This window comes from Corvus hawaiiensis, chromosome 12, assembly GCF_020740725.1.
Source record: "Corvus hawaiiensis isolate bCorHaw1 chromosome 12, bCorHaw1.pri.cur, whole genome shotgun sequence".
Classification (NCBI taxonomy): domain Eukaryota; kingdom Metazoa; phylum Chordata; class Aves; order Passeriformes; family Corvidae; genus Corvus; species Corvus hawaiiensis.
The window spans coordinates 4,885,544-4,911,104 of record NC_063224.1 but is presented as its reverse complement, the minus strand read 5'-3'; the positions used below and the strand labels follow the sequence as shown (position 1 = coordinate 4,911,104).

General features: G+C 40.8%; 2 protein-coding genes across 2 annotated transcripts in view; both read left to right on the top strand.

Moving 5' to 3' along the window:
* The first annotated feature begins 717 nt into the window (after positions 1–717).
* On the top strand, positions 718–16,575 carry BCO1 (beta-carotene oxygenase 1). The gene is made up of 12 exons (XM_048316879.1): positions 718–791; positions 1,137–1,291; positions 4,067–4,195; positions 5,516–5,645; positions 6,887–7,034; positions 7,904–8,051; positions 9,014–9,234; positions 10,088–10,345; positions 11,494–11,596; positions 12,190–12,284; positions 13,889–14,000; positions 14,177–16,575. The coding sequence occupies exons 1-12, from the start codon at positions 739–741 to the stop codon at positions 14,347–14,349; spliced, it is 1,725 nt and encodes a 574-aa protein (XP_048172836.1). The 5' UTR covers positions 718–738; the 3' UTR covers positions 14,350–16,575.
* Positions 16,576–19,312: 2,737 nt separating this feature from the next.
* GAN (gigaxonin) overlaps positions 19,313–25,561 on the top strand; it is a 41,292-nt gene continuing 35,043 nt past the window's right edge. The window contains exon 1 of the mRNA XM_048316447.1: positions 19,313–19,543. Within this exon, the coding sequence (XP_048172404.1) occupies positions 19,377–19,543 (167 nt within the window). The 5' untranslated portion in view covers positions 19,313–19,376. The remainder of the gene's footprint in view (positions 19,544–25,561) is intronic.

Here is a 25,561-nt window from a genome sequence, read left to right as displayed (position 1 = left end):
TACTAATTCAAACAAAGACCTTATATTTTCTCTTCTAATATGGGTTTTTATTTTGTTATCATCTGTTTCTGTCAGTGCTTTCCAAAAGGAGACCAAGGCACACTGATCTGATGATCTCCCGGGGTGAAGATCAGCCATCAAACAGACAGTAGGTTTGGAAGAGAGGAACAATGTATAATAAATATGTCAGAAGACTCTGTAGCACAAATTGTGTTTTGAATAAAATAACTGTTATAGTTCTAAGAGATCAGTCAGTCTTAAGAAGCGATGTTAAACATTTTGGGAACAATGGTGATTCAGATGAAGAAATCGGATTTTAGGGTAACCCCATTTGAAATTGCATAATATATAATTGTGCAAAGAATTTCTTTATCCTTCATGGTCCGTGGAGCATATGAATTGCTCTGCAATCACATGCTTTATATTGAAATAATTCTCTTTCCAGAGGATTTTGAAATTAACAACATTGAACTCGGTTAAGTACCTTATCTAGAAACAAAAGCATGAAGTTAAAAATCTGCCTTAGTTTAATGAATCCTGCCATACTTTTATAGGTGGATTGAGGTCACATATGGGAGAATATGTTGGAGTGAAAAGATATTTAGTTCAAAGATGTGCCACTCAGTTGACTCTGGAACAGCTTGTATATAAAGAAATACACCACAAGACTATTCAGTGATGAGAATTTGTTAATTTACAGAACAGCCCAGTTTAAAACCACAGAATGGAAAGAAAAGTATGATCCCCTGCTCTGAAGTGTTTGTCACTCCCGAAGAGCCAAATCCAGAACAGTGAGTAGAGATTTCTTTTCTTTTCCTCCCCCTACCAGCCAAATGGGGCAAGCATCCCTAGCAGTGTTTAAATTTACCTGGAAAGCTGCAGGAGATGTTTCAGCCACTCCAGCTGTCTCCTGGCTGTGCCTGCCTGCCTCTGCCAGGTTCATGAGGAGCAAACAGCCGGGCCAACGTTTTTCTTACTTCCCCTTCAAACCAGTGAAAGAGTTAATTTTAATGAGAACGTGCAAGAATTAGAGTGTATGTGCTAGGGATTAAAGATCAGCCATTATAAATTGTCAATCTATAAGCCACTGGCCACCAGCTCACGCTGCACTTTGACCTTATCTTTATATGTAACAGGAAAGACCCGTCCTTAGCCCAGACGGGGGGGGGACAACCGCGCCTGCAGAAGCGGCTGGGCAGAGCGCAGGCACTGGGAATTTCGTCAGAGATGGATACGCTATATGGCAGGAATAAGGAAGAACACCCAGAGCCCATAAAAGCTGAGGTGCAGGGTAAGTGGAAGAAAATCTATTGTAAAACATGCCGCTATTTTGGTGTTTTCCAATCCGTAAAAACTGTGACTCTTGTTCGCCCGACGCAGCACTGGAAAGGGAAACTGAGAGAGAGGCGCAAGGGAACTTTGTTTAAAGGACTGATCTCAGATAATATTTGTGACCCTACTGGGGGATTCTTCTCACTCCATGAGAATTTCTGTGTACTTTTCAAAAGTCTGTTTGAACAGGACTCACTGAAGTTGGTGCTGAGGAAGAGACCGGGATTCCATCTCGGACATCCCTTCCCCCACGACTCTGCTCTGGCTTTCGATTTCTGTGACCCTTCCCTGCCCTCGACTCTTCCGGAGCTCCCGGGAAGGGTCTCTAAATTCGGGACTCTTCAGCAGTGGCGCTCCCAGGTAGCAAAGTACCAGTACTGAATGCCACTGGGTAGCGTTAAAAAGAGGTTTTAGAAGATAATCCAGGAGAAACTGCAGAGTATTCTTCAGCAAGACAGATTAAAGTGACTGTCTAAGGATGACACTTGACCAACCTGTTATTTTTCCCAATTTCTTTACTTTATGGAAGCGTTTTTGCTACAGCTACAGGAGAGGCTTGTTGCTGCAAATCCTTATTTAGTAAATCTTCTCTGTGTTGTAGTCCAAGAAATTGTAGGAATCTAATGACACTTCCCAAGTACCAAAACTTAAAGAGATGACGATTAAAACTTGCAGGGCCTTGTTACTGTTCAGTTTGGTGGCTGAATTGGAAAAGATTTTGTGTCGAGTCAGACAAAGTGCTTTGTTTTAATACCTTCGAATTATTTTATGCCTTTATGGGTTTATGCCTCTCAATCTTTTTTTTTTTGTCCCTCAAGATAACAACTTATTATCCAAACATTTGAAGTTGTTTGCAAACAACAATTTATCAGACCTGATCTGTATTATGAAATAGTTTATTTGAAGAAAGACTGCATATTTCAGAAAGTAAAGTTATACATACAAAATATTGCTTCATTGCAAAAGAAAATTAAAGAGAACTACGACCCCTTCAAATATTTTGGTAGTCCTGAGCTCTGCCAGTATTTTGGCTCCTTGTTACTCAATATGTACACTGTAAATATCTATCACACTTCTATCATCAGCTGCAATTTCACCCATGCTCTCCTACAGACGTGATTTTCTGAGACTCTGTTGTTACAATAGTTATTAAATGTCCATAAAATCCATATTTGGGGATTTCAGTGTGTTGCTAATGTGTCCTCACACACCACAGAAAAGAAAAAGGTCCACATTTTTAAAGCTATATAAGCACTTTTAGATGCTGATTTGGTACCCTGTGTGATTTACAGAAATGCTCAATTCCCACTAAGATGAATTACCTGAAAACCTCACTAGATGAGCCTTTGCTCCTTTTGTTTTTCTACTGAAATTATGCCAGAAATTACATGGAATTGCACCAGGAATTTCAGAAGCTGCATTAAGTCCACTGTGCTTTAAAAATATCTTTTTCATTTTTTTATCTTTTCCAGCAAAATTATCAAATACAAAAATGTACTGCGGTTATTGCTTTGGAATTCCTTGTGTTAGAAAGGGAAGTAAGGTTTAGTTTTCCAGGCTCTTCTAGAAAATAACAACAACAACAATAATAATGATGATGATGATGAAAGTTCATCTGTCATGCAAACAATTTTTTATGTTCCTTGTGTATTCCAGAACTGTAACCCTAATGGAGTTGTGCCCTAATGATGGGTGCCCCATCCCTGGAAGTTTTCAGGGACAGGCTGGATGGGATTTTGAGCAACCTGGTCTAGTGGACCTGGCAGGGGTTGGAACAAGTTCAAATTTAAGGTCCATAGGAAGACATTTCCAGCTGTTGTAAAGGAGTTTTAACAAGAAAGTGTGCCAACATAATCAATGTGGCATCACAAACTAATTTATAAGGAGAAATATAAGTTCTGAAGAGCTTTTCATGCAGAGGCAATATCCAATGCAAGAATTGTCTGGAGAAGCAGTATGTGATCTTAAATGTTCACTCAGGAGTCATATGCACAAAGAAGCAAGTTAAGCTTTTTATTTGATATCTGATATGCCTTTGTTCATCTCTTTAACCCTCTTGAAATTCTTTAATTGTTATTATTCTGTGAGTCAAGTGGTAGTTAATGCATTTCTTGCAGGGATTTGATGAGGAACATTTATGATTCAAATCTCAACAGCACTTATACATCTTCAGTACAATATTCCTATACTTTATTTGTGTACAAAACACTACATTATGACAAGTGTCACAAAAGCACTCCCCAAATGACACGACTTTATGCTGTGTAATCTAATTAATGAAACATTTTGTGGAATTAATTTAGCCTGAAGTCTAAGCTGATGTGCTGAAAGCCAATGCAAGTCATAGAACCTATAAAATATGTTTGTTTCTGATAAGCTCTAGTTTTTTCTGGCATGAGTAAAAGGGTTTAAATTTATCACTGTAAAATCTGAGTGCAGGAAAGAAAGGTTCAACTTTATTTACTTGCTGATAATTAACAAATTACATTCCAGCAATCTCATTTTCTTATAGTAATCTCAGATAGCAATAGTCATGCAGAATGTCACTCGTGCCACATTTTTGAGTAGGGGAAATTTTAGTTAACCCAAAGTCCAATAACATTATATGGTACAGCAAATCTTGACACACCAACAGTCTGTCTGACTACATGAAGCCTCTGCTGTTAGGAAACCTGTCCTGGAACATTCCCCTCACCTAAATGAATGGATGCTGGTAACTTCTTTCTGTTTATAGGGCAGCTGCCTACTTGGTTGCGAGGGATCCTCCTCCGAAATGGCCCAGGGATGCACACGATAGGGGACAGCAAGTACAACCATTGGTTTGATGGGCTGGCTCTGCTGCACAGCTTTACATTTAAAAATGGTAAGTTGTTTCAGATCAGATTGAAAGGAACTCAACAACCCACATTTTCCGCATTTTGGTGCCTTATGTTGCTAATTCTGTTCAGAGTTGGATTGGAGTGTTTTGGGTTTTGTCTGCAGAGCGGTGTGTGCGTGAGGGGGGAACTGCTGTGGGGAAAGTCTCTCCACACACCCCCTCACACCTCACCCTTCACAGCAGCAGCTGGAGTGTCTCTGCAGGGCTGTTTGCAGGGAGATGTTACATTGTCCTTTCTTCTGCAGTGCCAAAGCTCAGTGCTGTTCTCACCCAAGGACAGCAGAAACCCAGCTCTGGGCAGGTGACTGCAGGGCAAGAAAACCTCGATTATTTTGAAAGGATCAGCCACAAGTACTGTAATAGCCAGAGGTTTTCCTGCTGTGGATGAACAGCCCAGTTTCAGGGATGACTAGCATTCCCCTTTTGGGATTTGGTTGCAGCTATAACAACTGCCAGGAGAGAAACTGGGCCACTGTGTCACTTCACATGTCAAACCTCACTTAGTATATTTGACACCCCTACAGTCTCTCCTCCTGCTTGTCATCTTTTTGGAGGAAAAACAGGCAGCTCCTCTATCCTAAAAAATTCAATTTTTTTTTCAATTAAAGCATTTTTTACCCATTGAGCTGTTTCACAGTGTGAGACAGGATGGTTTACACCTGGATTCTTGTGGCAAAAAGTATGTATTTATAAAAAAAATGGGATTTACTCCTGTCATCCTCTAATCCTAATGTTTACTTTTTTGTTTCCATTTCTGTGATTGGAAGCATTTAATGCAACTGCAGGATCTCTTGCCTGTCCTGCTCTAGACCCTTAACAAAATAACCTATAAAGGTGTTTTTTAAATTGCCAGTACATCTTACTTACCTAAAGCAAACTGAGCTCAGTTAGGTCAAGTATAGTGGTTCATTAAATTGTTTAGGACAGACATTGATTCCTTCAAACAGTCTGTTACTAAATTTTGCCAATAAAGGAAATTTGTCACCACCCATAAATGGATTGTATAATTAGTCATTTTTGCACACATTGTTTTATTTTGCTGGAACAGTTTACCCAAATCCCTCCTTTCTCCTCAGAAGTACCCCAGTATTAGTAGTGGGAGTCAGTGAATTGTCAAATTGACAAATTGTTATAAATCTCAGCAGCTATAAAGCCTTTAGGACAGGGGGTTAGGGATGTTATTGGTTTCATTCCAAACTATTGTTGGCTAAAGGACAGCTGCTTGAGAAACTCTGGCTCTACCTGTGCTAATTTTTTGAAGGACTAAGTATAAAATGTAACTGAAACCTGTTTGTTCTTCCTCAGGTGAAGTTTACTATAGAAGTAAATATCTCCGAAGTGACACATACAACTGCAACATAGAAGCAAACAGAATTGTCGTGTCTGAGTTTGGGACTATGGCTTATCCAGATCCATGCAAAAACATATTTGCCAAGTAAGCAATGCTTTTCCCAACAAGATTCTTCTATCTACTTCTCACTTCAGCACAGATGTCTTTCTGTTTACCCTTGACACATATGTACAAGTACAACATTTGATTTGTAAATTTACAATTGCTAAATATTGAAAAAGCCAAAAGATATGTACTGCCTATGGGTTAGTCTAAGGCAAATATTTTAAATTCATTTTATCACCAATATTGCCTGCTTTATTCAGTAACACAAGTAGATTATATAAAAACCAAACATTTTCTTTTCTCCAGTGTTAGTGAAATGTTTTGATACTCTGTAAGGGGAGGAGCAGCAAGAATGAAAAAGATTTAGAGATGGGGAAGGTATTGATACAAAGTCTATTCAACAAAAAAAGAGAAGCATCAATAACAGAAAAAAAAATCAGAAAAACTTTTTGATTAAAGATGGTTTTATGGAGAGGTGATGTGTAGGCCATCATGTTATACTCAGTCTTGTAAAATTTGCTGTAGGGATTCCCTAAGACGAGCAAATAGGTCACCCTTCTCTCCTTCCTGGCTGAACTACCTCTAGTGACCTCGAACCTGGTATTTGGTAAGGACACATACACAGACAGTTATTGCAAAAGAGCTGATATGTTGTAAATTGTTCCCCTGAGATAAGATTTTCTTCCCTCTTCCAACAGTAAAAGAATATCTCTGGCATTTTAAGTTCAAAAGGGTTATAGAAACTTTGTCTTGGCTTCTAGTGACTATGATGAAATCATACACTGATAAAGAAGACTGTCAAGCCCATGTGTGAAGTTCAATCTTATTTGAAATCATAATTGTGCTATGGAATTTCACTGGGAACAAAAATATTCCTTTGGGGAATATATGAATCCATCTATTTTATGAAGGCATACACTGAAAAACCCACCAGCTTTTAGGTAGGAACTGGTAGGCCAAATTTTCCCAAGACAGCACAGGAGAGTATGTAATTAACCCATCCTGATAAACCAGTGCATGTCCTAGAGCTGACAGTGGGAATGGGCCTGGATGCCCTTTTGTGTGTGGTAAAACAGTTGCTTGCATGTCCTTAACCCTCACCCAGGCCAAGGAAACAATCCATCTCCTCTGCTTTCCCATCCTTTCCAGGGAGCTGCCAGCAGTGGGCACAGCAGGGAGAGGCAGCCCCAGGTCTGTGGCACTGCAGGGTCACTTGTGCTCCGTGTGGGGGAAAAGCAGCTCCGGCTTCTGTGGCTCTAATGAAATTTCCCTCTGGACAGGGCATTCTCCTATTTGTCTCACACCATTCCTGAGTTCACAGACAACTGTCTGATCAACATTATGAAAGCTGGGGATGATTTCTATGCTACTGGCGAGACTAACTTCATCAGGAAAATTAATCCACAGACTCTGGAGACATTGGAGAAGGTACAAACCACCATCTGTCATTCTGGTTCCTTGTCTGCTGGTGAATAAATTTCAGGCTGTCTCATAAAGATCCTTTAACATGTGCAGGACACAAAATACTTTTCTTCTACTGTTGCCTTATTTTTGAAAACGTGGTAAATTGAAATAGTGACATACCAAAAGATAAAAGATATCTTTTAAGAACTCCTGAGTTCAAATTTAATTTCTGTTTAGTTTGGGAAGAGCTGGGCTTTGACCAATTTCACTTGTACATAATCTAGCAAGGTTGCAGGAATAATACCACAGTTACATGATTATTTTGGATGATTGCCATTATTATGTATCTGTAGTTATGAAATTATTTACATAATTAAAAATTCAGTAGGTCAGTTATATGACTACTTTTCAAGGACCTTATGTAAGATATTACTTAACTATTAAAATGAAAACTTGAGATATTGAAATATATACATTGGGTTTTTTTCTAGCCTGCACTGCAGTTTGAGTACAACTTCCAAATTTTAGATAAAATAGAAATCTTTTTGCTCCAGCAGATTGCCAGAGTCAGCCCTGTTAAATAAACTGCTTTCAGGGTGAAATGGGCATTTGCAGAGTAACTTGCTTAGCTAATCCTCCCTGATGTTATGTGGCTTCAAGGGAGGGGTGACTGTAACTCAGATTCTGTAACTTGTTTTAGCCTTGAATAAGGAAATAATTTGAATACCTAGACAAGTCATTTGGTTTAATTATTTAAATTTCAAAGCCATTTGTAAATGGGGTGCCAATATAAGGCCAACAGGGCTAAAAAGCTGGTGCATTTGTGGTGTTAGCTGAGATCATTTTTCATTCTCTTACACATCTCCCAAATCACTTATTGTATCATTTTCCAGGTTGACTACAACAAATATGTAGCTGTAAATTTGGCCACTTCTCACCCCCACTATGACAGTGCTGGAAATGTTCTCAACATGGGCACTTCAATAGTTGATAAAGGGAAGACAAAATACGTTCTATTTAAGATTCCTTCCTCTGTACCAGGTAAGATACGTCTATTATTGTTATTTTCTAGAAACTTGTTAGCAATTTCTTTTCTTCAAAGGGCAAGGGTGATGATACAGCTCTGCTAGTAACTAATGGTGTTCATTTTCTTAATTTCAACTTACTGTAAACTTCATGTTAACTGCTTAACCTGTCTGGGCATGTGCTCTTACAAATGCTCACCTTGAGTACTGTGTAAACGGGGCATTTCAGTAGGAAGGACCTTACTTTTAGATGAAGGTTCTAAAACAATTTTCCCTATAGGGCAGCACATATAATTTGAGATTGTAAATTTTAATTCCTTAGTAAACAAAAATTCTCTTAAAATGCTGATACTGTGATTATAGGGAAGCATGATACCAAATAAAACCTAACATAGAGTTAATTCCTGTCTAACCTGGAGAACACTGGCCCTTGCTGAAACACTGTCCATTGTTCACAGAGCAAATCACTTGCTCTTTTTCCTTTGAGATAATCTTTTTTTGGTGTGTGTTGTTGTTTAAAATCAGCTGCTATTGTGTTGCCTGTCCCTTATTGAACAATCGAGAGGCCTTCCACAGCTGAAAGATCAGTTTGCAATTTCTAGCCGGGGCTCAAATTTGGGAACATCTCCTTAGAAGTTAAAAAAAACAGGGGCATTTGAACCCCTTTTTAAAGCTGCTGATTTAATTAAACATATTTCTCCTCCATGCTGGAACTTCTGAAAACAGTAACCAGTGGAATCAAATCCCAAGATGAGGGGGCTCTGCCTGAATGGATCCAGCATTGTGATTTCACTGCGTTGCTTCTTGCATGCTAAGTTCTGTGTTTATTATACAGGAGTAAACAAACCACTTTCTTAACAGGAAAATGCAAATAAAACTGAGAGGAACCTGTTTTTCCCTGCCTGGGAGAAATCCAAGCACAAGTTTGGAATGGAATTTATTAGAAATATAATTTGAATTTTTATCATTCGTATTCAGAAAAAGAAAAGAAGAAGTCTTGTTTCAAGCACCTGGAAGTGGTTTGCTCCATCCCTTCTCACTCTCTGCTCCACCCCAGCTACTACCACAGCTTTGGACTCACAGAGAATTACATTATCTTCATAGAGCAGCCCTTCAGACTGGATATTGTCAAAATGGCAACTGCTTACATCCGAGGTGTGAACTGGGCTTCCTGCCTTGCCTATAATAAGGATGATAAGGTATTTTTCCTACTGCTGAACAATGGAGTCATGCAGGCCAGTGACCTCCTCCACACTGTTCTGTTTTTCATCTGCTTCATTCAGTTCAGTAGTCACTCTTTTTTTTTCAAACCTTGACTTTCACATTGCACAGGTTTGTTTTAGAAGCTATATGTTTTTGAATACTGTCTCCCATTATCCAGAAAATTCTCAAATAAATATCTGATGCTGAAGCTCTTGAGAGAGAGGATAGTTTGGCATTTCTAGAAATACTCTGTGCTAGCAGAGAAATTCCAACCTGCACTAGCATCCAAGACAGATCCAGTTGCTCCTGGTCCAAACAAAATGCTGTCTATGGTGGGTGAGATCTACTCCAGGTGCACTGCATGTGACAGAGAGCCAGACTGGTGGAAAGGCCTGCACTGAGCAAAAGGAGAGTCTTTCACTGTGGCAACTGAGGGAAAATACTGTTTTCTGAGGATCTTACTTCCACATGCTCTGGGCATCAACATGTGGGACTTGCTGAGGTACAGGGAACCAGCACCACAGAAACCCTCGACCAAGGCAGATTTATTTAACTTAAAAAGAGAGAAGGGGATTTTCCAGGCTTTTCTGGAAAACTTCAACCCTCAGCCTAGCCCAAATAGTAATTTGCAACAGTAGAATGAGCTTAAAGCTGTTCCACACTCATTTTACTGCTGTGTGTTTTGGTCTTCAGGTTGGAACTCCTTGTCTCCTAGCAGCAAACTCTGAGTTCTTGATATCCTTCATTACAAATACACAGTGAATGTTGATTGTTATCATTAGAAAACAGTTTTCTAAATAACTATTTGCTGATTCTGAATGGTTTTAAATAATGTTTTCTCTCTTTCAGACTTGGTTTCACTTTATAGACAGGAAAACTAAAAAAGAAGTGTCCACCAAGTTTTATACTGATGCTTTGGTGTTTTTTCACCACATAAATGCTTATGAGGAGGATGGCCACATTATTTTTGATCTTATTGCCTATACAGACAATAGCTTATATGACATGTTTTATTTAAAAAACCTGGATAAAGACTTTGAAGAGAACATCAAGCTTACCTCCATTCCAACCTGCAAACGATTTGTGGTTCCTCTGCAGTACAACAAGGTAGAAAGAAGATGGGTCTTTAACCTGTTCTTTGATCAGTAATTTAAAAATTTTTCAGTGTAAATCAGTAATTTAAAATTTCATCAGTGTGAATAACAGGTGAATTTTTAGTTGCCAGCCCTTAGGTGCAAATTTCTGATTCTGTGATACCCAAAATGTGCAGAAGGTTTGGGTTTTTTATGTCCTGTGAGAAATGGCAGTGGGCAGCTGGACATGGTTATGTGGATCCAGGTTTTGACACCATCCACTATGGAGAACAGGGATGTGTAGAACATGGAATTTTGTTACCAGTGAGATTATTTGTTAAATGTCATCAAACACAAGCAGACATATCCACTTGGCTGTTAACTGCAAGAGTGTGCATGAGGTTCTGCACAATCTGTTTCTTCCACTTCACTGGAAGCCCACATACAATACACACACGCTCCCAACTGTTGCAATGGTTCTATTAAAATTACAATATTTCATATAAGTGTGATATATAAGCAGGAAGAGAAAAGATTTTATCTTTCAGTTTAATTTAAAACAGCATTTTACATCATTGTTTGCAGGGAAGATTTTATACTGCCCAGCAACTTGGGCAAGTTTCTGCCTGATACCTTTGGAATGGATATTACTTTTTCTTTCTACACCCTAGAGTCTTGCTGCTCTGTTCTTGTCTCAGAAACAGCTCTGCAGCAATGACAAAGGATGCTCTGGATCACACCAGTTGTTCTGCAGTCTTAAGAATTAAGCAGTAGGACATTAAAGAGTATATCACACCTATTTTTGCACTTGATTTTTAGCAGGTGCAAAAGCCTAACCTTGGTGACTTCTAGTGGAAATTTAATACCTCATTCCTTGCAACCCATCTTCATTCATTAAATTCTCAAATTTATGGTACTTCTGGACTATAATCATGTGTATCTAAACCTTTCTAAGGACTCAGTGTGATTCAAGATAATTATTCTATGTTATATTAAAACACTCTGAGTGCGACAAGATTTCTAATGAAAACCTCAGAATCTAAAATGCCATAAGAATGATCTTCTTGAAGCTTGTTTGTTTAATCCCCAAATTGTTAATATTAATATCAAACCTGATGAAAAATCTAAATTAGAAGCATGTTTTTAGAGATCCGTGACGTTTTCAGCATTCGTCTCTTTCAGGATGCTGAGGTGGGTTCTAATTTAGTCAGACTTGCCTCTACTGCAACTGCTGTAAAGGAGAAAGATGGGACCATCTATTGCCAACATGAAACGCTAGCTGAAGGTGAGACACATCCTTTAAATATCTGAAGTTGCACCAGTATTGTATTAATACAGGATTCCAAGTCTGATCTCACAGCTATTAATATGGCTTGCAAATCTACCTGTTACAAGAGTAATTTTAGTTAAATAAGTCTGTTATAAGTAGTACTTCAGGTTTAGCTGCATTTTATAAAGATTGTCCTTGAAAGTGGATTTTTAACCTTTTATCAGGGGATAATAGCAGGAATATGTAAATATGTGTTTACCTAAGGTGAAAGTAATTTCTTAAAATGGTAGCCTCCAAATCTATCCCATTTGTTCACATCATGGATTTATAAAGAAAGAAAAAAATGCAAACCAGAAAAACCCTCACAGATTCCAGTCTAATGGATGAAAAACTATTGCCTTTTGAACTAATGACCCTGGCTTACTTATGTTAATACCATCTTCAGCTTCTTAGAAATTCATATATACAAAATCTATGCAACACCTTTATTAAGTAGTGTCAAGGTTTTTCACAGGGCCAAACTTCCTGAAGATTGGTATGTCTATAAAGATTCGCTTTTGAGTTATTTTCTCCTCTTGTTCCTAAGTCTTGAACTTTGTTTTATGCAGGGATAGAACTGCCTCGCATCAACTATGACTATAATGGCAAAAAATACAAGTATGTCTTTGCAACAGAAGTCCAGTGGAGTCCAGTTCCTACAAAGGTATAATTAACATTTACAAAGTCAGTGTCTTCCTGTTGGTGGGTCATTCACATGCAAAGAAACATGAAATGCCTAAATTCTCATAAGCTCATGTTGTACCATTTCCCTCATAAAGTATTAATAAACTCAGGCTTCTTCCTCCAGATTTATATTCCTACAAAATCTCTTGAAGAGTTACTGAGACCTTCACTTGTCTGCTAAATTGGGCTGAACCTTCTGTGATGTGCCAAGAACTATAAAGGAGAGAGTAAGAAAAAGAAGTATTAGATGCATATATATATTTAATACTTTTTCCCTTTAGGAAGCCTAACAGAAAAATAAGATACTGCAATGCTACCTACGACATTTTAAATATTAAAACAATATCTAATTTTGGGGAAAGCTTTATATTTTGCTGGCTGGTTCTCTATTTGAGGTAGCAAATGCTTTGTTTACATGTGCTTGATGCCAGGAGACAGCCTAGAGTACAAATAGATTAAAGGGAAAAGTATTTATATTTAAAGGTACAAGTATTATACAGACAAAATCACACTTTACAATTCTTGTTGTGTGACTACAAGGCAGCACAAAATGAAGTCACTTGGTTCTTGAATATAATTACCATTACTGATTACAAAACAAAGCTGGATTTCTGCATGATGCAAGAAAATTTATTGCAGCACATCTGACAATAACTCAAACAAACCTGCAAGTTCGTGATTTACAGTGTAGATAATCTCTGCTTGACTCAAATATAATAAAAAATGCTGGTAGGAGGATCTTTTTTCACATCAGTTGCAGTTTAATGAATGCAAGTACAACAACCTAATCCTTAGGTAAAGTCTGTCAGTGAAAGTGCTGTCATCTTAGCTAGAATTCTTTCAAATTCTTCCTCCAGTAATTTGAATAGATTCACTTTTGTGTTTTTTGGCTAAAGATCAAAATGGAAAAGAATAGAACTGTATCTCTATGGGTAAAGAAAAGGCCTTAATGGAATTGAACTGAAAATGCCAGGCATCCCCTCTGGAGATTGGTTTGGCCACTCAATGGGATGAAAATCCACACTCTGTTCCTTCAGTAAACACCAGTGTCTGCACCCCTGGTTCAATCTTTACACCTCACTAGGAACAGCCATTTTTTCTGGCTATTTACCCTACTGCACAGTAGAAGGCCTTGAGAAATATGGAAGCAGCAATAAAAGGAAAATAATTCACAGGATTAGAAAATGGCAAGTTTAAATCCTGTTTCCTGCTTTACTACAGAATCTCAATGAATTGGAACAAGCCACTTAAATATTCTGTGTCTTGGACTCTCCATAGTGAGGGGCAATACTTTCAGTGAAGGGTCTCTTGGGATCTGTTAGCATCTGTGAACTACTAAACACCCATAAATGAAAGGTGCAATTGTAATCTAATGAAATGAAACAAAAAGAACATTGTGTGATTATATAGCCACAAAATGTGACTCCAAAATTTAACATTTTCCAGGTGTTTTTTTCTTGTGATGACACCTGCCTTAGCTCTTAGCATTAGTTCCCCCCACCAGCAGTCTGTTCATGTTGTACCTTTGGAAAAAAGCACTGTCAGGGTCACTGACATTTTTCTTTTCTTGTCACAACTGCTTAGATTGCAAAATTAAATACGCAGACAAAGGAAATGCTCCACTGGGGACAGGACCACTGCTGGCCATCCGAGCCCGTTTTTGTTCCCAACCCTGATGCAAAAGAAGAGGATGATGGTAAAATAATGAAAACATTCTGAAAGCTGAGGTTACATGAGTTTTGTATTAAATCTTACAAGTTTCAATGTTCTTAGTCGAGAAAGCTGGGTTGGTGCTTCCTCTGTGTGATGGGGTTATCTCTTGTGCTTGGTGAAACATTTATGTGTTTCTAATTCTTTATTTGTATGTCACAGGTGTTGTTCTGACCTGTGTTGTGAAGAGTGATCCAAAGGAAGCACCTTTCCTACTTGTCTTGGATGCCAAAACATTCACAGAGCTGGGTCGAGCCACAGTAAATGTGGAAATGCATATGGATCTGCATGGAATGTTTATACCAGAGCAAGTTGTGAAAACTGAGACTGAGTAAAATCCATTTGTTTTATTGCACAGACTGAGATAACCTTCTACTGAATATGGCATAATCTCCTTTAGGAACAGCCTTCTCTTATGATAAGAAATGACTACTTATAACCTCTTCAATATCTATATATAATCTCTTATAAGACATAGAAATTTATAACGAATTATTGTATACACAACTGGTATATCACCTTTCAAAAGAAGAATTATCAATATGAAGTCCTGATGTTGAATACAGCTTGTGGGGCAGGGAATAGGAGACAAAGGTAACAAGAAATGTTTATTTGAGTAGAATAAAGCTTTCTGAGCAAATGAAGTACTGTATTCATAGGGTGACACATGGCATGAGTCACACATGTCTGCAGGTCATGTAACTTCCACGGGCTGTTGCAAGACTGCAGCTGACAATGAAAGTTGTCTCCTGCCAGAAAACCCCATGTTAAACTATCTACCATGATACCAATACTCCATGTCAATGTATTCTCTTGGTGCTTGATTTCTTAAACTCTACCATAACCAAAGTATTATGCTGAGGTGCTACATTTTTCTTATCCAGAGCCTAAAACCATATTTTCTAATAATTTCATGGTGTATTTTTTGCTTTTATGTTGACAAAACCAAGTAAGTTTATTGAGATAGAGTACACAGTTATATGTAGCATTCAATTACACTTTAGTGACATTCAATCTTAAGCACCTTGTATTTAAATCAGTTTTCCTTGGGCAGAATATCTGCCACGGCATTTCATGTAATTAGATGTTTGCATTGTGTAAAAGATAAGAAGAGTTGTAGTATTTGATACTGCTACTAGTCTCTGTTAATACCAGTATGTATGTGAATGAGGGCAGTGTATTTCTAGCAGCACTCAGACACATGTAACAAACAGTTTAGGGAAAGAGTGAGAGATCTAATTTAGGCCTCATCTGAACCCCACAGTAACTGAAGCTAGAAGCTGTTATTGCCATAACTAAGCATTTACTTTATGTCTGCTTAGGAGCATCCACGTTCTCACATGTGTTTATCATTGCCTGTACCAGATGCTTCCTAATAAAAGTGCACAACTCTCACTCACAGTCAAAATTAAAAAGCACACTTCAGCATAAAGTTCAAGTGCCAAGTACAGAGTGACTGGTTGTGTTACAGAAATGGCATTTTTACCCCCCTGAGGGTATTCCTGATTTGAGGTATTGAGTTTTCTTTAAGTGAGAGCTTTTTTACTTTAAACTGTATTTTCTCATTGTAGATATCTTTGCTGTTGGAGACATCTTTACTGATGAAGTAAACCAGGTGCACATCCATCCATTTTGGGTGTTCATCTGCTCTGTCTGTATCACCACACAACTGAGGTGCCTCTCACTTTGACACACACATTCTCTCAGTGTCTGTGCTGCTCACAGTGTTTTACAGGTAGGAAACAGAATGAAATTGTTGTCATACACTGCCTCCCCACCACATGAGAATCTGGGCTTTGGTGACTTGTTTGAGATTACCAAAGGTGTTTGTGGCAGAGCAGGAACTGAACAAACATCACCCACTGTTGCTGTCTGCTCTGTAACAACCAGACCTCTGCTTCTCTGCTTAAGCTTTTGCACTTTGTTAGGAAAAAGAATATACAGGGTATTTTTAGTGTAAAAAAACCCAACACTGTGGTCAGATCTAGTTAAAATATGCAGTTTTGGGCATTCAAAGGTTTACATGTTCCATAAAATGGAAAGAAACCCTTCAGTAAGGTGTCTCTGCAGAAATAGTCACTTTTAGTGTTTTCAAAGCATATTACCATTAGTATTTAATAGAATTTTATCTTCTAAAGAAGAAATTGAATTCCATTTTTATAAGTAATATGGAATCAGTACTGGAAGGGCAGACTGACTTATGATATTGGCATCAGTTCTGGGGTTTTTTCTTTTCATCTGAAAAAGTTTGAATTTAACAAATGTCCACAAATATATTCCTAGAATTAAAAGGTGGCAATGAATCAAAAGTCTAACCATTGTTATAGATTTCCTTCTAAGAGTTTGCCTCCAGAATTTCTTCTCTAGTACTCATAGGGTTGTTTTTGGATGATCATGGGTTTGGATACAGGACTTACTTGACTTCTGAGGAGCTAACATTTACTGGTAGAGATGACAGGATAGGGGATACACTCATCATAAAAACAACCTGTAATCTAAGAAAATAAATGTGTTATTTATGTTATGTAGAAATAATGCAGAAAATAAATGATAAGAACTTGTCTTGTGTATGCTTTTTAAATCAAATGTGACATATTCCCTTGGTCAGTATTTAACCTGAGGAAAAAAACAGTGATGTAAATCTGCATTTGCTAATCCCAGTATCCTCCTGCAGCAGAGACAATAGGAATAAAAGCATACAGCTAATCACAAATTTGTTAAAGAGTGTTTTTAGTGGTTGCAATACCAATCTGATGAAACATTTACCCTGAATATGGTAACACACTCTATCATTTCTAGGCTGACAGAAGCAAGGGGAAATGCAGATGTGCTTTGCCAAGTGGCTGCAAGGCTTGTAGGGTTTTTTTGATGTGGTAACATGGCACGTGGTAATGAGTGGCATTTGGTTTGCTTCTGACACCCTTTGCTATGAATGAAATCTCAAGGGCCAAAAAGGTTTGATTCTTCTTTTGCACCAATTTAAGTCATAAATTAGCCCAGCAAAATTCACAGAATTATTATAATGGCTTAACACAAATCTAGATTGAGTGACTGCAAATAAAAAATACTGAAGATAAGTATCTCCATTAAAAGAAAAATACATAGTTGAGGGAGACAATCAGGCCACGGGTATGCATACATATAATTACCTCAGAGATGCTACAAATGGACCTTGATAGAGTGGTTTGGTTTGTTGTTGTTTTGGTTTGGGTTTTTTTTTGTTAACACTTTCATTAAATGGAACAAATAACAAGGCATAACAATTAATTTGTTCTCTGGAAGTGGATATTATCTGTTACACCTTGTCCCATTGCCCCACATAGGCAGTAAGAGGAAGCAGAAACAGTGTTTACAAGGACGAGTTAAAAACCAGAAATGCAACAATGTTTTCCTCTGCAACAATCTGTGCAGGAGGCAGGGAAACACACCGATGTCTTTCTTTTCTAATAACCAGGCCACTCAATGACAGCTTTCGCAAGAATTTAAACCACTGCTCCCTTAGGTCTGCAATTACCTGAGTATTAATGACAAGCAAAATACATCTTTCCCCTGCAGCCAAGGAGCAGTGTGCTCTCTGCCTTCATTATCCTCAGAGAGAGCTGGGAATGTGTCCTCTGGATCCTCAACCTACACCTGACATCCTGGATAATTATACCCCAGCCAGAAAAAGTGGCCTTCTAATATTTGTAAATGGGTATGTACAACAACAAGTGTTGCAAAGCTCCTGGTACTTCATGCACATTGCTGTGGGTTTAGGCTTTCTGTTCTACATCCTCTGCTTCTAAAAACTCTTGTTCAGAGCTGCTCCTCCCTGTGACCCCTTCCCAGTCAGGGAGCACTTCAGCATGGGCTGTGCTGTAAACTCTGGCTCCAATAGGGCTGAGCACAGTCTTCACCCAGGCCCTGGGTGCAGGGTTTGGACTGCTGGGTGATGTGTGAGGATGTCCCAGCTGCAATCTATCTACAGAACAAACCAGCATTGTGTCCAGCTCGGAAAGAACAAGGTTCCCTTTGTGAAGGCATTAATTTCTCTTTCCTACAGGGTCACTTCCAGAAACCTTAATTCATTTTCCAAGTGGTAAAATGATTTGGAGACACCATCAAACTGAATGAACGATAGAATTTTGTTACATTTCACTGAAATGCAAGTAATAAAGGCACATGACCCTCCACAGCTTTGCTAGATCAGGCCATCTGCAAACGTTATTTTCCCAATGAGGGAATGGGCAGCGTGACATCCACTTGGGTGTTCCACAGGCTGGGAGATCCCAGTGCTGCTGCGCCTGTCAGCACAGGGAACACAGCGAGCTGCTGTGGTGGTCCCTCCTGGCAGCACCGGCTGGGTGTCTGTTTTAAAGCAGATCACAGTTTGTGAAACACTTTCACTCTGTGCAAATAGTTTCACTGCTTAAATGTTGGATGCTGTTAAGAAAGCAGATGGAATCAAGTAATCTCTTAATGTGCAATTAAGCACGATAATAAAAATTTACCATGTGAACTGCCTTGAAGATCTTTTTAGCTGAAAAAGGCCACATTTCCAGCGGACAGCTGTGGAAAGGGGCACTGCCACAATGAGTCTTGCTGTACTTAATTCTCGTTCTCTTACTTTTCCTTGCACATACACCAGTAACACCCACCTCCAGCTCATGTAAGGGAACAAATAAATAAATGAAAGGCCAGTTTTACAGGATCACAGAATCAATTACATTGGAAAAGACCTCTGAGTTCATCGAGTCCTACCTATGACCAAACACCACCGTGTAACCCAGACCACGGCACCGAGTGCCACTTTCAGGCTTTTCCTTAAACACTTCCACGGACGGTGATTTCACCACCTCCCTGGGCAGCCCGTTCCGATGCTTAACCCCTTTTGGTGAAAAAATTTCTGCTGATGTCCAACCTAAACCTTCCCTGGCGCATCTTAGGGCGCAGCTTTCCTCTTGTCCTGTCTCTCGTTGCCCGGACGAGTCTGACCCCCCCGCAGCTCCATCCTCCTGCCAGGGAGCTGTGGAGAGCGAGAAGAACCCCCCTGAACCTCCTTTCCTCCAGGCTGAGCCCCCCAGCTCCCTCAGCCGCTCCTGGTGCTCCAGCCCCTTCCCCGGCTCCGTTCCCTTCTCTTTAGAGCCATTCCAAAGCCGTGAGGAGACAAAGCCGAGATTGCCGCGGGCCGTCCCGTCCCCGCCCCGCCCGCGGAGAGGCCGCGGTGCCCGAGGGCCGCCGGGCCGGGCCGCCCCCGCGGGGCGGCGCGGGGAGATGATGCCGGGAGATGATGTCAGCGGCGGGCGGGCGCTCAGCCATGGTGTGAGGGCAGGGACTGAGCCGGCCCGGCCCGGCCCGGCTCGGCGGCGGCAGCAGCAGCACCATGTCGGGCCCGAGCGCCGTGTCGGACCCGCAGCACCCGGCGCGGCTGCTGCGGGCGCTCAGCTCGTTCCGGGAAGAGACGCGGTTCTGCGACGCGCACCTGGTGCTGGAGGGCGAGGAGATCCCGGTGCAGAAGAACATCCTGGCGGCCGCCAGCCCCTACATCAGGTACGGCCGGGCCCGCAGCCCCCGGCCGGCCGCTCGGAGGGGCCGCGCTTCGGGGAGGGGGGCCGGGGTTATGTAAGGAGAGGGATCCGCGGCGTGTGAGAATGAAGGAATCGGGGAAGGCCGGCGGGGCGGGTCTGCGGACCCCGGGTGCGCCTCGGACCGGAGCTGGCCCGAGCGCCCAGGGAGGGTGTGGAATCTCCCGCTCCGGACATTCAAAGCCAAACTGGACGTGTTCCTGTGTCACCTGCTCCAGGTGACCCTGCCTTGGCAGAAGGGCTGGACTGGATGATCTCCAGAGGTCCCTTCCAACCCCAGCTATTCTGTGATTCTGTGGGAGCAGCGGCTGGGCCACCTCCTTCCCTCCTTCCCTCCTTCCCGGCTTCCCTGCTTCCCTGCCTCCGGCCGGTGCCGCCGGGCCCCTCCGCAGGACCCGTCGTGTTCTCCGCATCACACCGCTGCTTTTCCCAGCTCCGAGAGCCTGTGTCACCCACCATGGGAAAAATCCCCCCAACTTTATTGCCGCCAAGGGCCTGGTGTGAACAAGTAACCCCTAAAGAATGAACTGTGAGGATAGTGAGGGAGGTGTCCGGCCGAGGGGCAGCGTCCCAGGGGCATTGTGAGGTGCTGGGCTTTGTGTGTCCCTCGGCCGCACCGAGTCAGCACTTCAGCATCATTTTTTTCTTCCTTAGTGTCTTTTAGCAAGACAGGGCTCCAGGTGGTGGTCATGGGTTCTGAAGTACATCGGCTTCTAAATTAAAAATAAAAATACAGGTTTGTCTCCCCATTGCTTGTGCCACCACAACATCTAAGAACATCACTTGGAAATTGCCAGAGGGACAAAGGCTGACCGTGCCAGGATCACTGGCAGCTCTTGGCAGGGGTGTCACCAGCATGTGCAGTCAGAACTGTGCCACTTGACAGCGAGTGCTGGGGAGGATGAGCTGCATTAGCACAGTCATGGTTTCTGACTGGCAAACAGCTGCTCCTGAGCTGTGTGTGCAGGGAAACCCAGGTCGTGGAAAGTCCTGCTGACACCAGTTTGAACCCCATCACACTCAGTGCTGACAAGTCCAGTGCCATCAGGTGAAAAGAATATACCCTCCACGAGATGTTATGGTACCTATCTGCATGTCAGAGTGGGTAAACAAAATTTACGAGTGGTTAATTTCAAAGGGTTTTTAAGTCCACTAATTTGCAGGTAATAAAGACATTTGTTTTGTCTTCATGTGTAAAGTAGGAGCAGACCTTTAGCACCATTTAAACACAAGACTATCATAAATCTGTGGGAGACTTTTGTACTGTTTGTACATTTCTTCCAGCTGCTGCTTCCTGTGAAGTTGTCATAAAATTTGCATTTTTGTGGTAGGTGAGGATGGGGATTCTTTATGCTACAGTCCAAAAAAAACATAACCTTCTGCAGTGTCATATCATCTGCTTTTAGGCAAAATGGTGTTTTGGGTGACCATTGCAGTACAACTTCAGCATTCTCAAGTACAAAAATAAGCTAAAAATAAATAGAATATGAGGCTGTGAATAACTTTTAAATGGCAATGATCGTGCACAGACTTAAAGAAACAGTTCTCTGCACTGATTGAGCTAGCAGAGCTGAGGTATAAAATGAAATAAAGTACACAGAGAAGGAAGATCACCAAGAACTGGCAAAAAAGACATGGTGGAGCCTATGTACTACTAATAATTTTTTGTCACTGCTTGTCTTGAGAAGCAGGTTTGGAAGACTGTGGTCAAAGAAATCAAAGATGTGAAATAGAAATGGGCCATTGATTCATACTCTTCAAAATGCCTGAATGCTTTTTAGGTCATTTGCCATCATATTTTAGATGACCATATGCCTGACATTAAGTTTCAGAAGAGTTGCTGTAGGTGGTGAGAGGTCATGTCCTTGGAAAAACTGCTGTTCTACTGTTACAGCAGGGTGAGTTTACAGGAAATGTCAATTTTTTACTGTGAAAAAAATGCTTAAATAAAAGGTACTGTAAATTATCCAATGGAGAAGTGCCTTTTCACAGAATTTCATCTTTATGTATTGCATTTTGTTAATCTCTGAAAAATGTGCTGGGGAAAGATGGGTTAAGTGTGTGTGAGGAATGAGAGCTCCAGACACAACTACATTAGCAACAAAACTTGTAGTCATTAGAGTTGTGGTTTTTTTTAAACTCAAAATTGTTCAGGTTCAAATCTCATGAAGGAACTCATTAACTATGTGTGAAAGTAGGTTACATGCATTAATATATAAATATGATTAAGTGGGGGGTTGTTGTTTTTTTTTTTTTTTTTAAAAGCTTACTCATGTCTCCTCCTCAGGCTTTCAAGATGTAAAAGAACCAAAAAGACATATACCTAGTTCATGTATGGCACATTAGGAAACACATTTTTCTTACCTACCTTTGCAGAGCCTAGTTTTTACTTGCTGCCTGTCTCTCTTCTTTTTATCACTCTAGGATCTCTCTCTTAGGTCAGCTGGTCTTCACATTGGGTAGAATTGGTGAGGTAGGTTGCCAATGTTGGAGCATTGTGTTTCCAGGCAAGGGTAATGTTTCAGTGGCTCTTTTTGGAGATGAAATTAATCTCCACCTTGTACCTAGTCTGTGCAAGTCCCATTTATTTTGAGTGTTGGTTTTTCAAAAAAAATCAGTTTAGGCCTCTATATAAACAGTTATTGCAGGAGACACAAGAATTTCCTCCCCCTGTATTTTAAGGGTAGCTGATTCCAAAGCTCTGATGCCACAGGCTGTTGGAGTCTCCAAATGCCAATTGATTCAGGTTGCTCTCATTTGAAAAATTCCAATATAAAGCTCAGAAAAATCCATTAAGTAATTTCAGGGGTAAAACTTGGAATAAAAATAAACTTATGTGAAACTTGAAGTGAGGCAATGGAAGTATGAGTTGATGTGGTATTTTCAGTGTCTGGCTGTGTCATTATGTGCTGTGGCTGTGGGCAAGTTGGTGGGCGAGTTCAGAAAGTGTAGGGTTTGCATGAATGCCTAGTTTAGGGTGTGAGTAGGAAAATAAGTAGGCATGGACTTTGTGAGGGGGTGGTTGGGTGTGAGCAGAGTCTGTGTGTGCTGAAGGATTTGTGCAGCCACAGAGAGAGGAGTGTTACCTGTTTTTTAGTTTTGCATGGAAGCTGTTTGGCTGACTGGGTATGAGTAGGACACTTGTAAATTATAGTGATGTGTTTTCCCACTAGTTATTTGGCAACTGGATTATCCATGCAGCTCAAAGATAGCAGCTTCAGTGGGGAGAGGACAAAAGACATGAAGGGGCACAGAAACACATGGAAGTGATATTGGTGTCATGGGTCTCACCTGCCTGTCTGATCCATGGGGTGGCTTCTGCAAGTACAGAAAAATAATAAAGGCCTGTTTCATTTTCAAATTTTCAGTCTGTGGGACCAGTAAGACTTAATTTTTGTGGTAGTTTGGTTCCTGAGGTCTTGCCTCAACTGCTTAATGCCAAGTGGTTTGTAGCTCTCAGGGTAGTGAGGTCTGAGGTGGTTGTGTGAATTCCTACAGAATTCTCTTATATGTACAGGTTTATCTAATCCCTCTGTGTGCCCCTGGAGCAAATCCTGCCATTTACAAAGCACAGAAGTCTCCCTGCATATCTCTAACATCTTGTGGTATGTTCCTGAGCCTGAGAAAAGGAGGGTTCCTCAGGAAGAAAACGCCACAGGACAAAGTGTGGTTTGGCTCAAGGTGATATTGCTGTGCCTCCCAGAGCAGTTATATTCGAGCCAGGTTAGCTCTTGATTTTCTCTTCTGTAACAAATCAGCCAGAAACCTGCACTTTTTTTTGTAGCACTCTTCATCCTGGCAATTGCCTTAATGTAGATCCATTGCCCTGGTTTAATTTATTTAGTTTGAGAGCCTGGTGTAAATTACGGTGGTGTAAGAGGGCTTTTACCAGAACAGACCATGCTTGCACTGGTAAGTTTGGCCTGAGTTGTGGCATAGATCCGCCAACCTTTTATAGGATAGACTGGGTCCAAGCATTCCTGGTATCCTCAGCAGTAGCAGCAGATGTTCCCATCCGAACAGATCTGTCACTGTCTGGCATGAGTCGTTCCTGGCCAGCTGAAACTTGCAACTCTTTATATTTTGCTCACTTACTGCCTGCTTGCCTGGATCACAGGGAGCTTGTGGGAGCTACCTGAACAAAGAGGATATTTAAGCCCATATTCTTAGACAAATTTAATGTTGTTATGCAGGGATTGTGCTGCTGCATTGCAAATTGAATTAAGACATTTTTGTTACCTCAGCAAGTTTTGTCTTTGGTTTTCACGCATCTGCTTGAGCAGCTTACAGATGGCTGTATGTGTTCTATACTGTTCCCCAAGGCTTTTCAAGCTCAGTAATGGACCAGTAATCTTATTTAAATCTTTTCTCAGATAAGCATAATATAACTAAACAAAAATGCAAATGTAAGGTTAGGTTCACTTTATTTTTATGTGCTTATAAGTAGCTGTCCTGCTTGTAAATGGTCAGAAATAACCTGACAGCATTTGCATCTTCTCACCTGTCCTGTTCAACCTTTTGACATCCCTAAAACACTGCAGACCTTGTAAGACCCTGCACAGCCGCAGCCAATGCTGAAATGGATTTCCATGGAAATGTGGCAGGATGTGCCCCCCACCACTGAACTCCTGCCCTTTCCTCTGTGTGCTGGCACTTGGAGCATTTGCAGTTGTCACAAGAGGAGCCTGCTGGGACACTGTCCCTGTGTGAGTGTGGCTGGGAGCACCCGTGAGTGCTGGTGTGGGAGGTGGGATGGAATGTCCCTGGAGGTGCACCCTGGAGGTGCAACTGGGCACTTCTTCTTACACCTGTTGGACAATGAATGTTGTAGAGCAAGGCCAAGTAGGAGCCAACACATGCCAGTAGCTTCTGCTGCTTATTTCCTGGTACCTATTTGGTTTTTTACATTTATGGAGATTTTTTTGTAGTGTTTTAAAACTTTTCTTCGATTTGGGATGAGGACTGAAGTCAGGAACACAAATGGCAGCTGGAGCTGGGAGCTGTTTGGTTGTCAGGAACCTGTGCTCCCAAGCTCTGGTTTACCCAAATCATGCTGTGCTTGTGCCAGGGCTTGTTCCCTCTTCACTGGGTGTGCAGGGTAGTGTTGTGGTAACTGCTTTGTCAAGGAAGGCTCTAAAGCCATTGTTGTCTCCAAGGTTTCTTTTTAGAAGTTTGTTTCTGGCAGTCTCCTGGGAGCTTTGGAGGCTGCCCTGGCAGTAGGAAGTCAGGAACAGATCAGGCCAGAATTTGCTTCCAGACTTTATAAGCTGTTTTTTAAATTAGGCATAGTTTTGTTTTCGTTTGGATTTTTTAAAAATTAAATTGAAATACTACCTATTATGTTTTAGTGGTAGCTGAGTTGTAAAGTCTCTGTAACTTTGAAAGGCAATAAATCAAAATAGTTGCCTTGGCCAGAAACTCTCTGCTTGGCATAACTCAGAAGTGCCATGTTATGTTTGGATAAGCAGGTGAGGGGCAACAGTGATATAGGTATGTTAAAAGTTTATGGTTTAAAAAGGGATTTAGAAGTCACTATACCAGGCTTGAATGAGGAGTTGTTAATTATATTCCTGCTCCAACAAGCCCCTAGAGATTGCCTGGAGGGAAGAAGCCATAAGGCTCTTACCCAGCCCAAAATAGTAAAAAAAATACAGTTGCGCTGCTGCTACACGTCAGGCAAAGGGAGAACTGGGAATCAGAGCATCTTGTTTACCCAGGAGAACTAGAGATGAAATTTCTTGTCCTTTCTTTGTATCTGGAGACGCGCAGCTCATCTGCGTGCCTGATGTAAGAGGCGAGTTGGGATGGAAGGTGTGGCAGGATGGGGCTGCTTGGGATGTCTGGGTAATTTATACCCTGTAGGTTGCCTTTACACTTGTGTTAATTGCCTTGTTTGGCAAAACTTTTATTATTAAAAGAACATTTTTTATTAATTTGTTTTTTCTTTTTTGTTTGATTTAGAATGTGTTTTGTGGCTGGAACA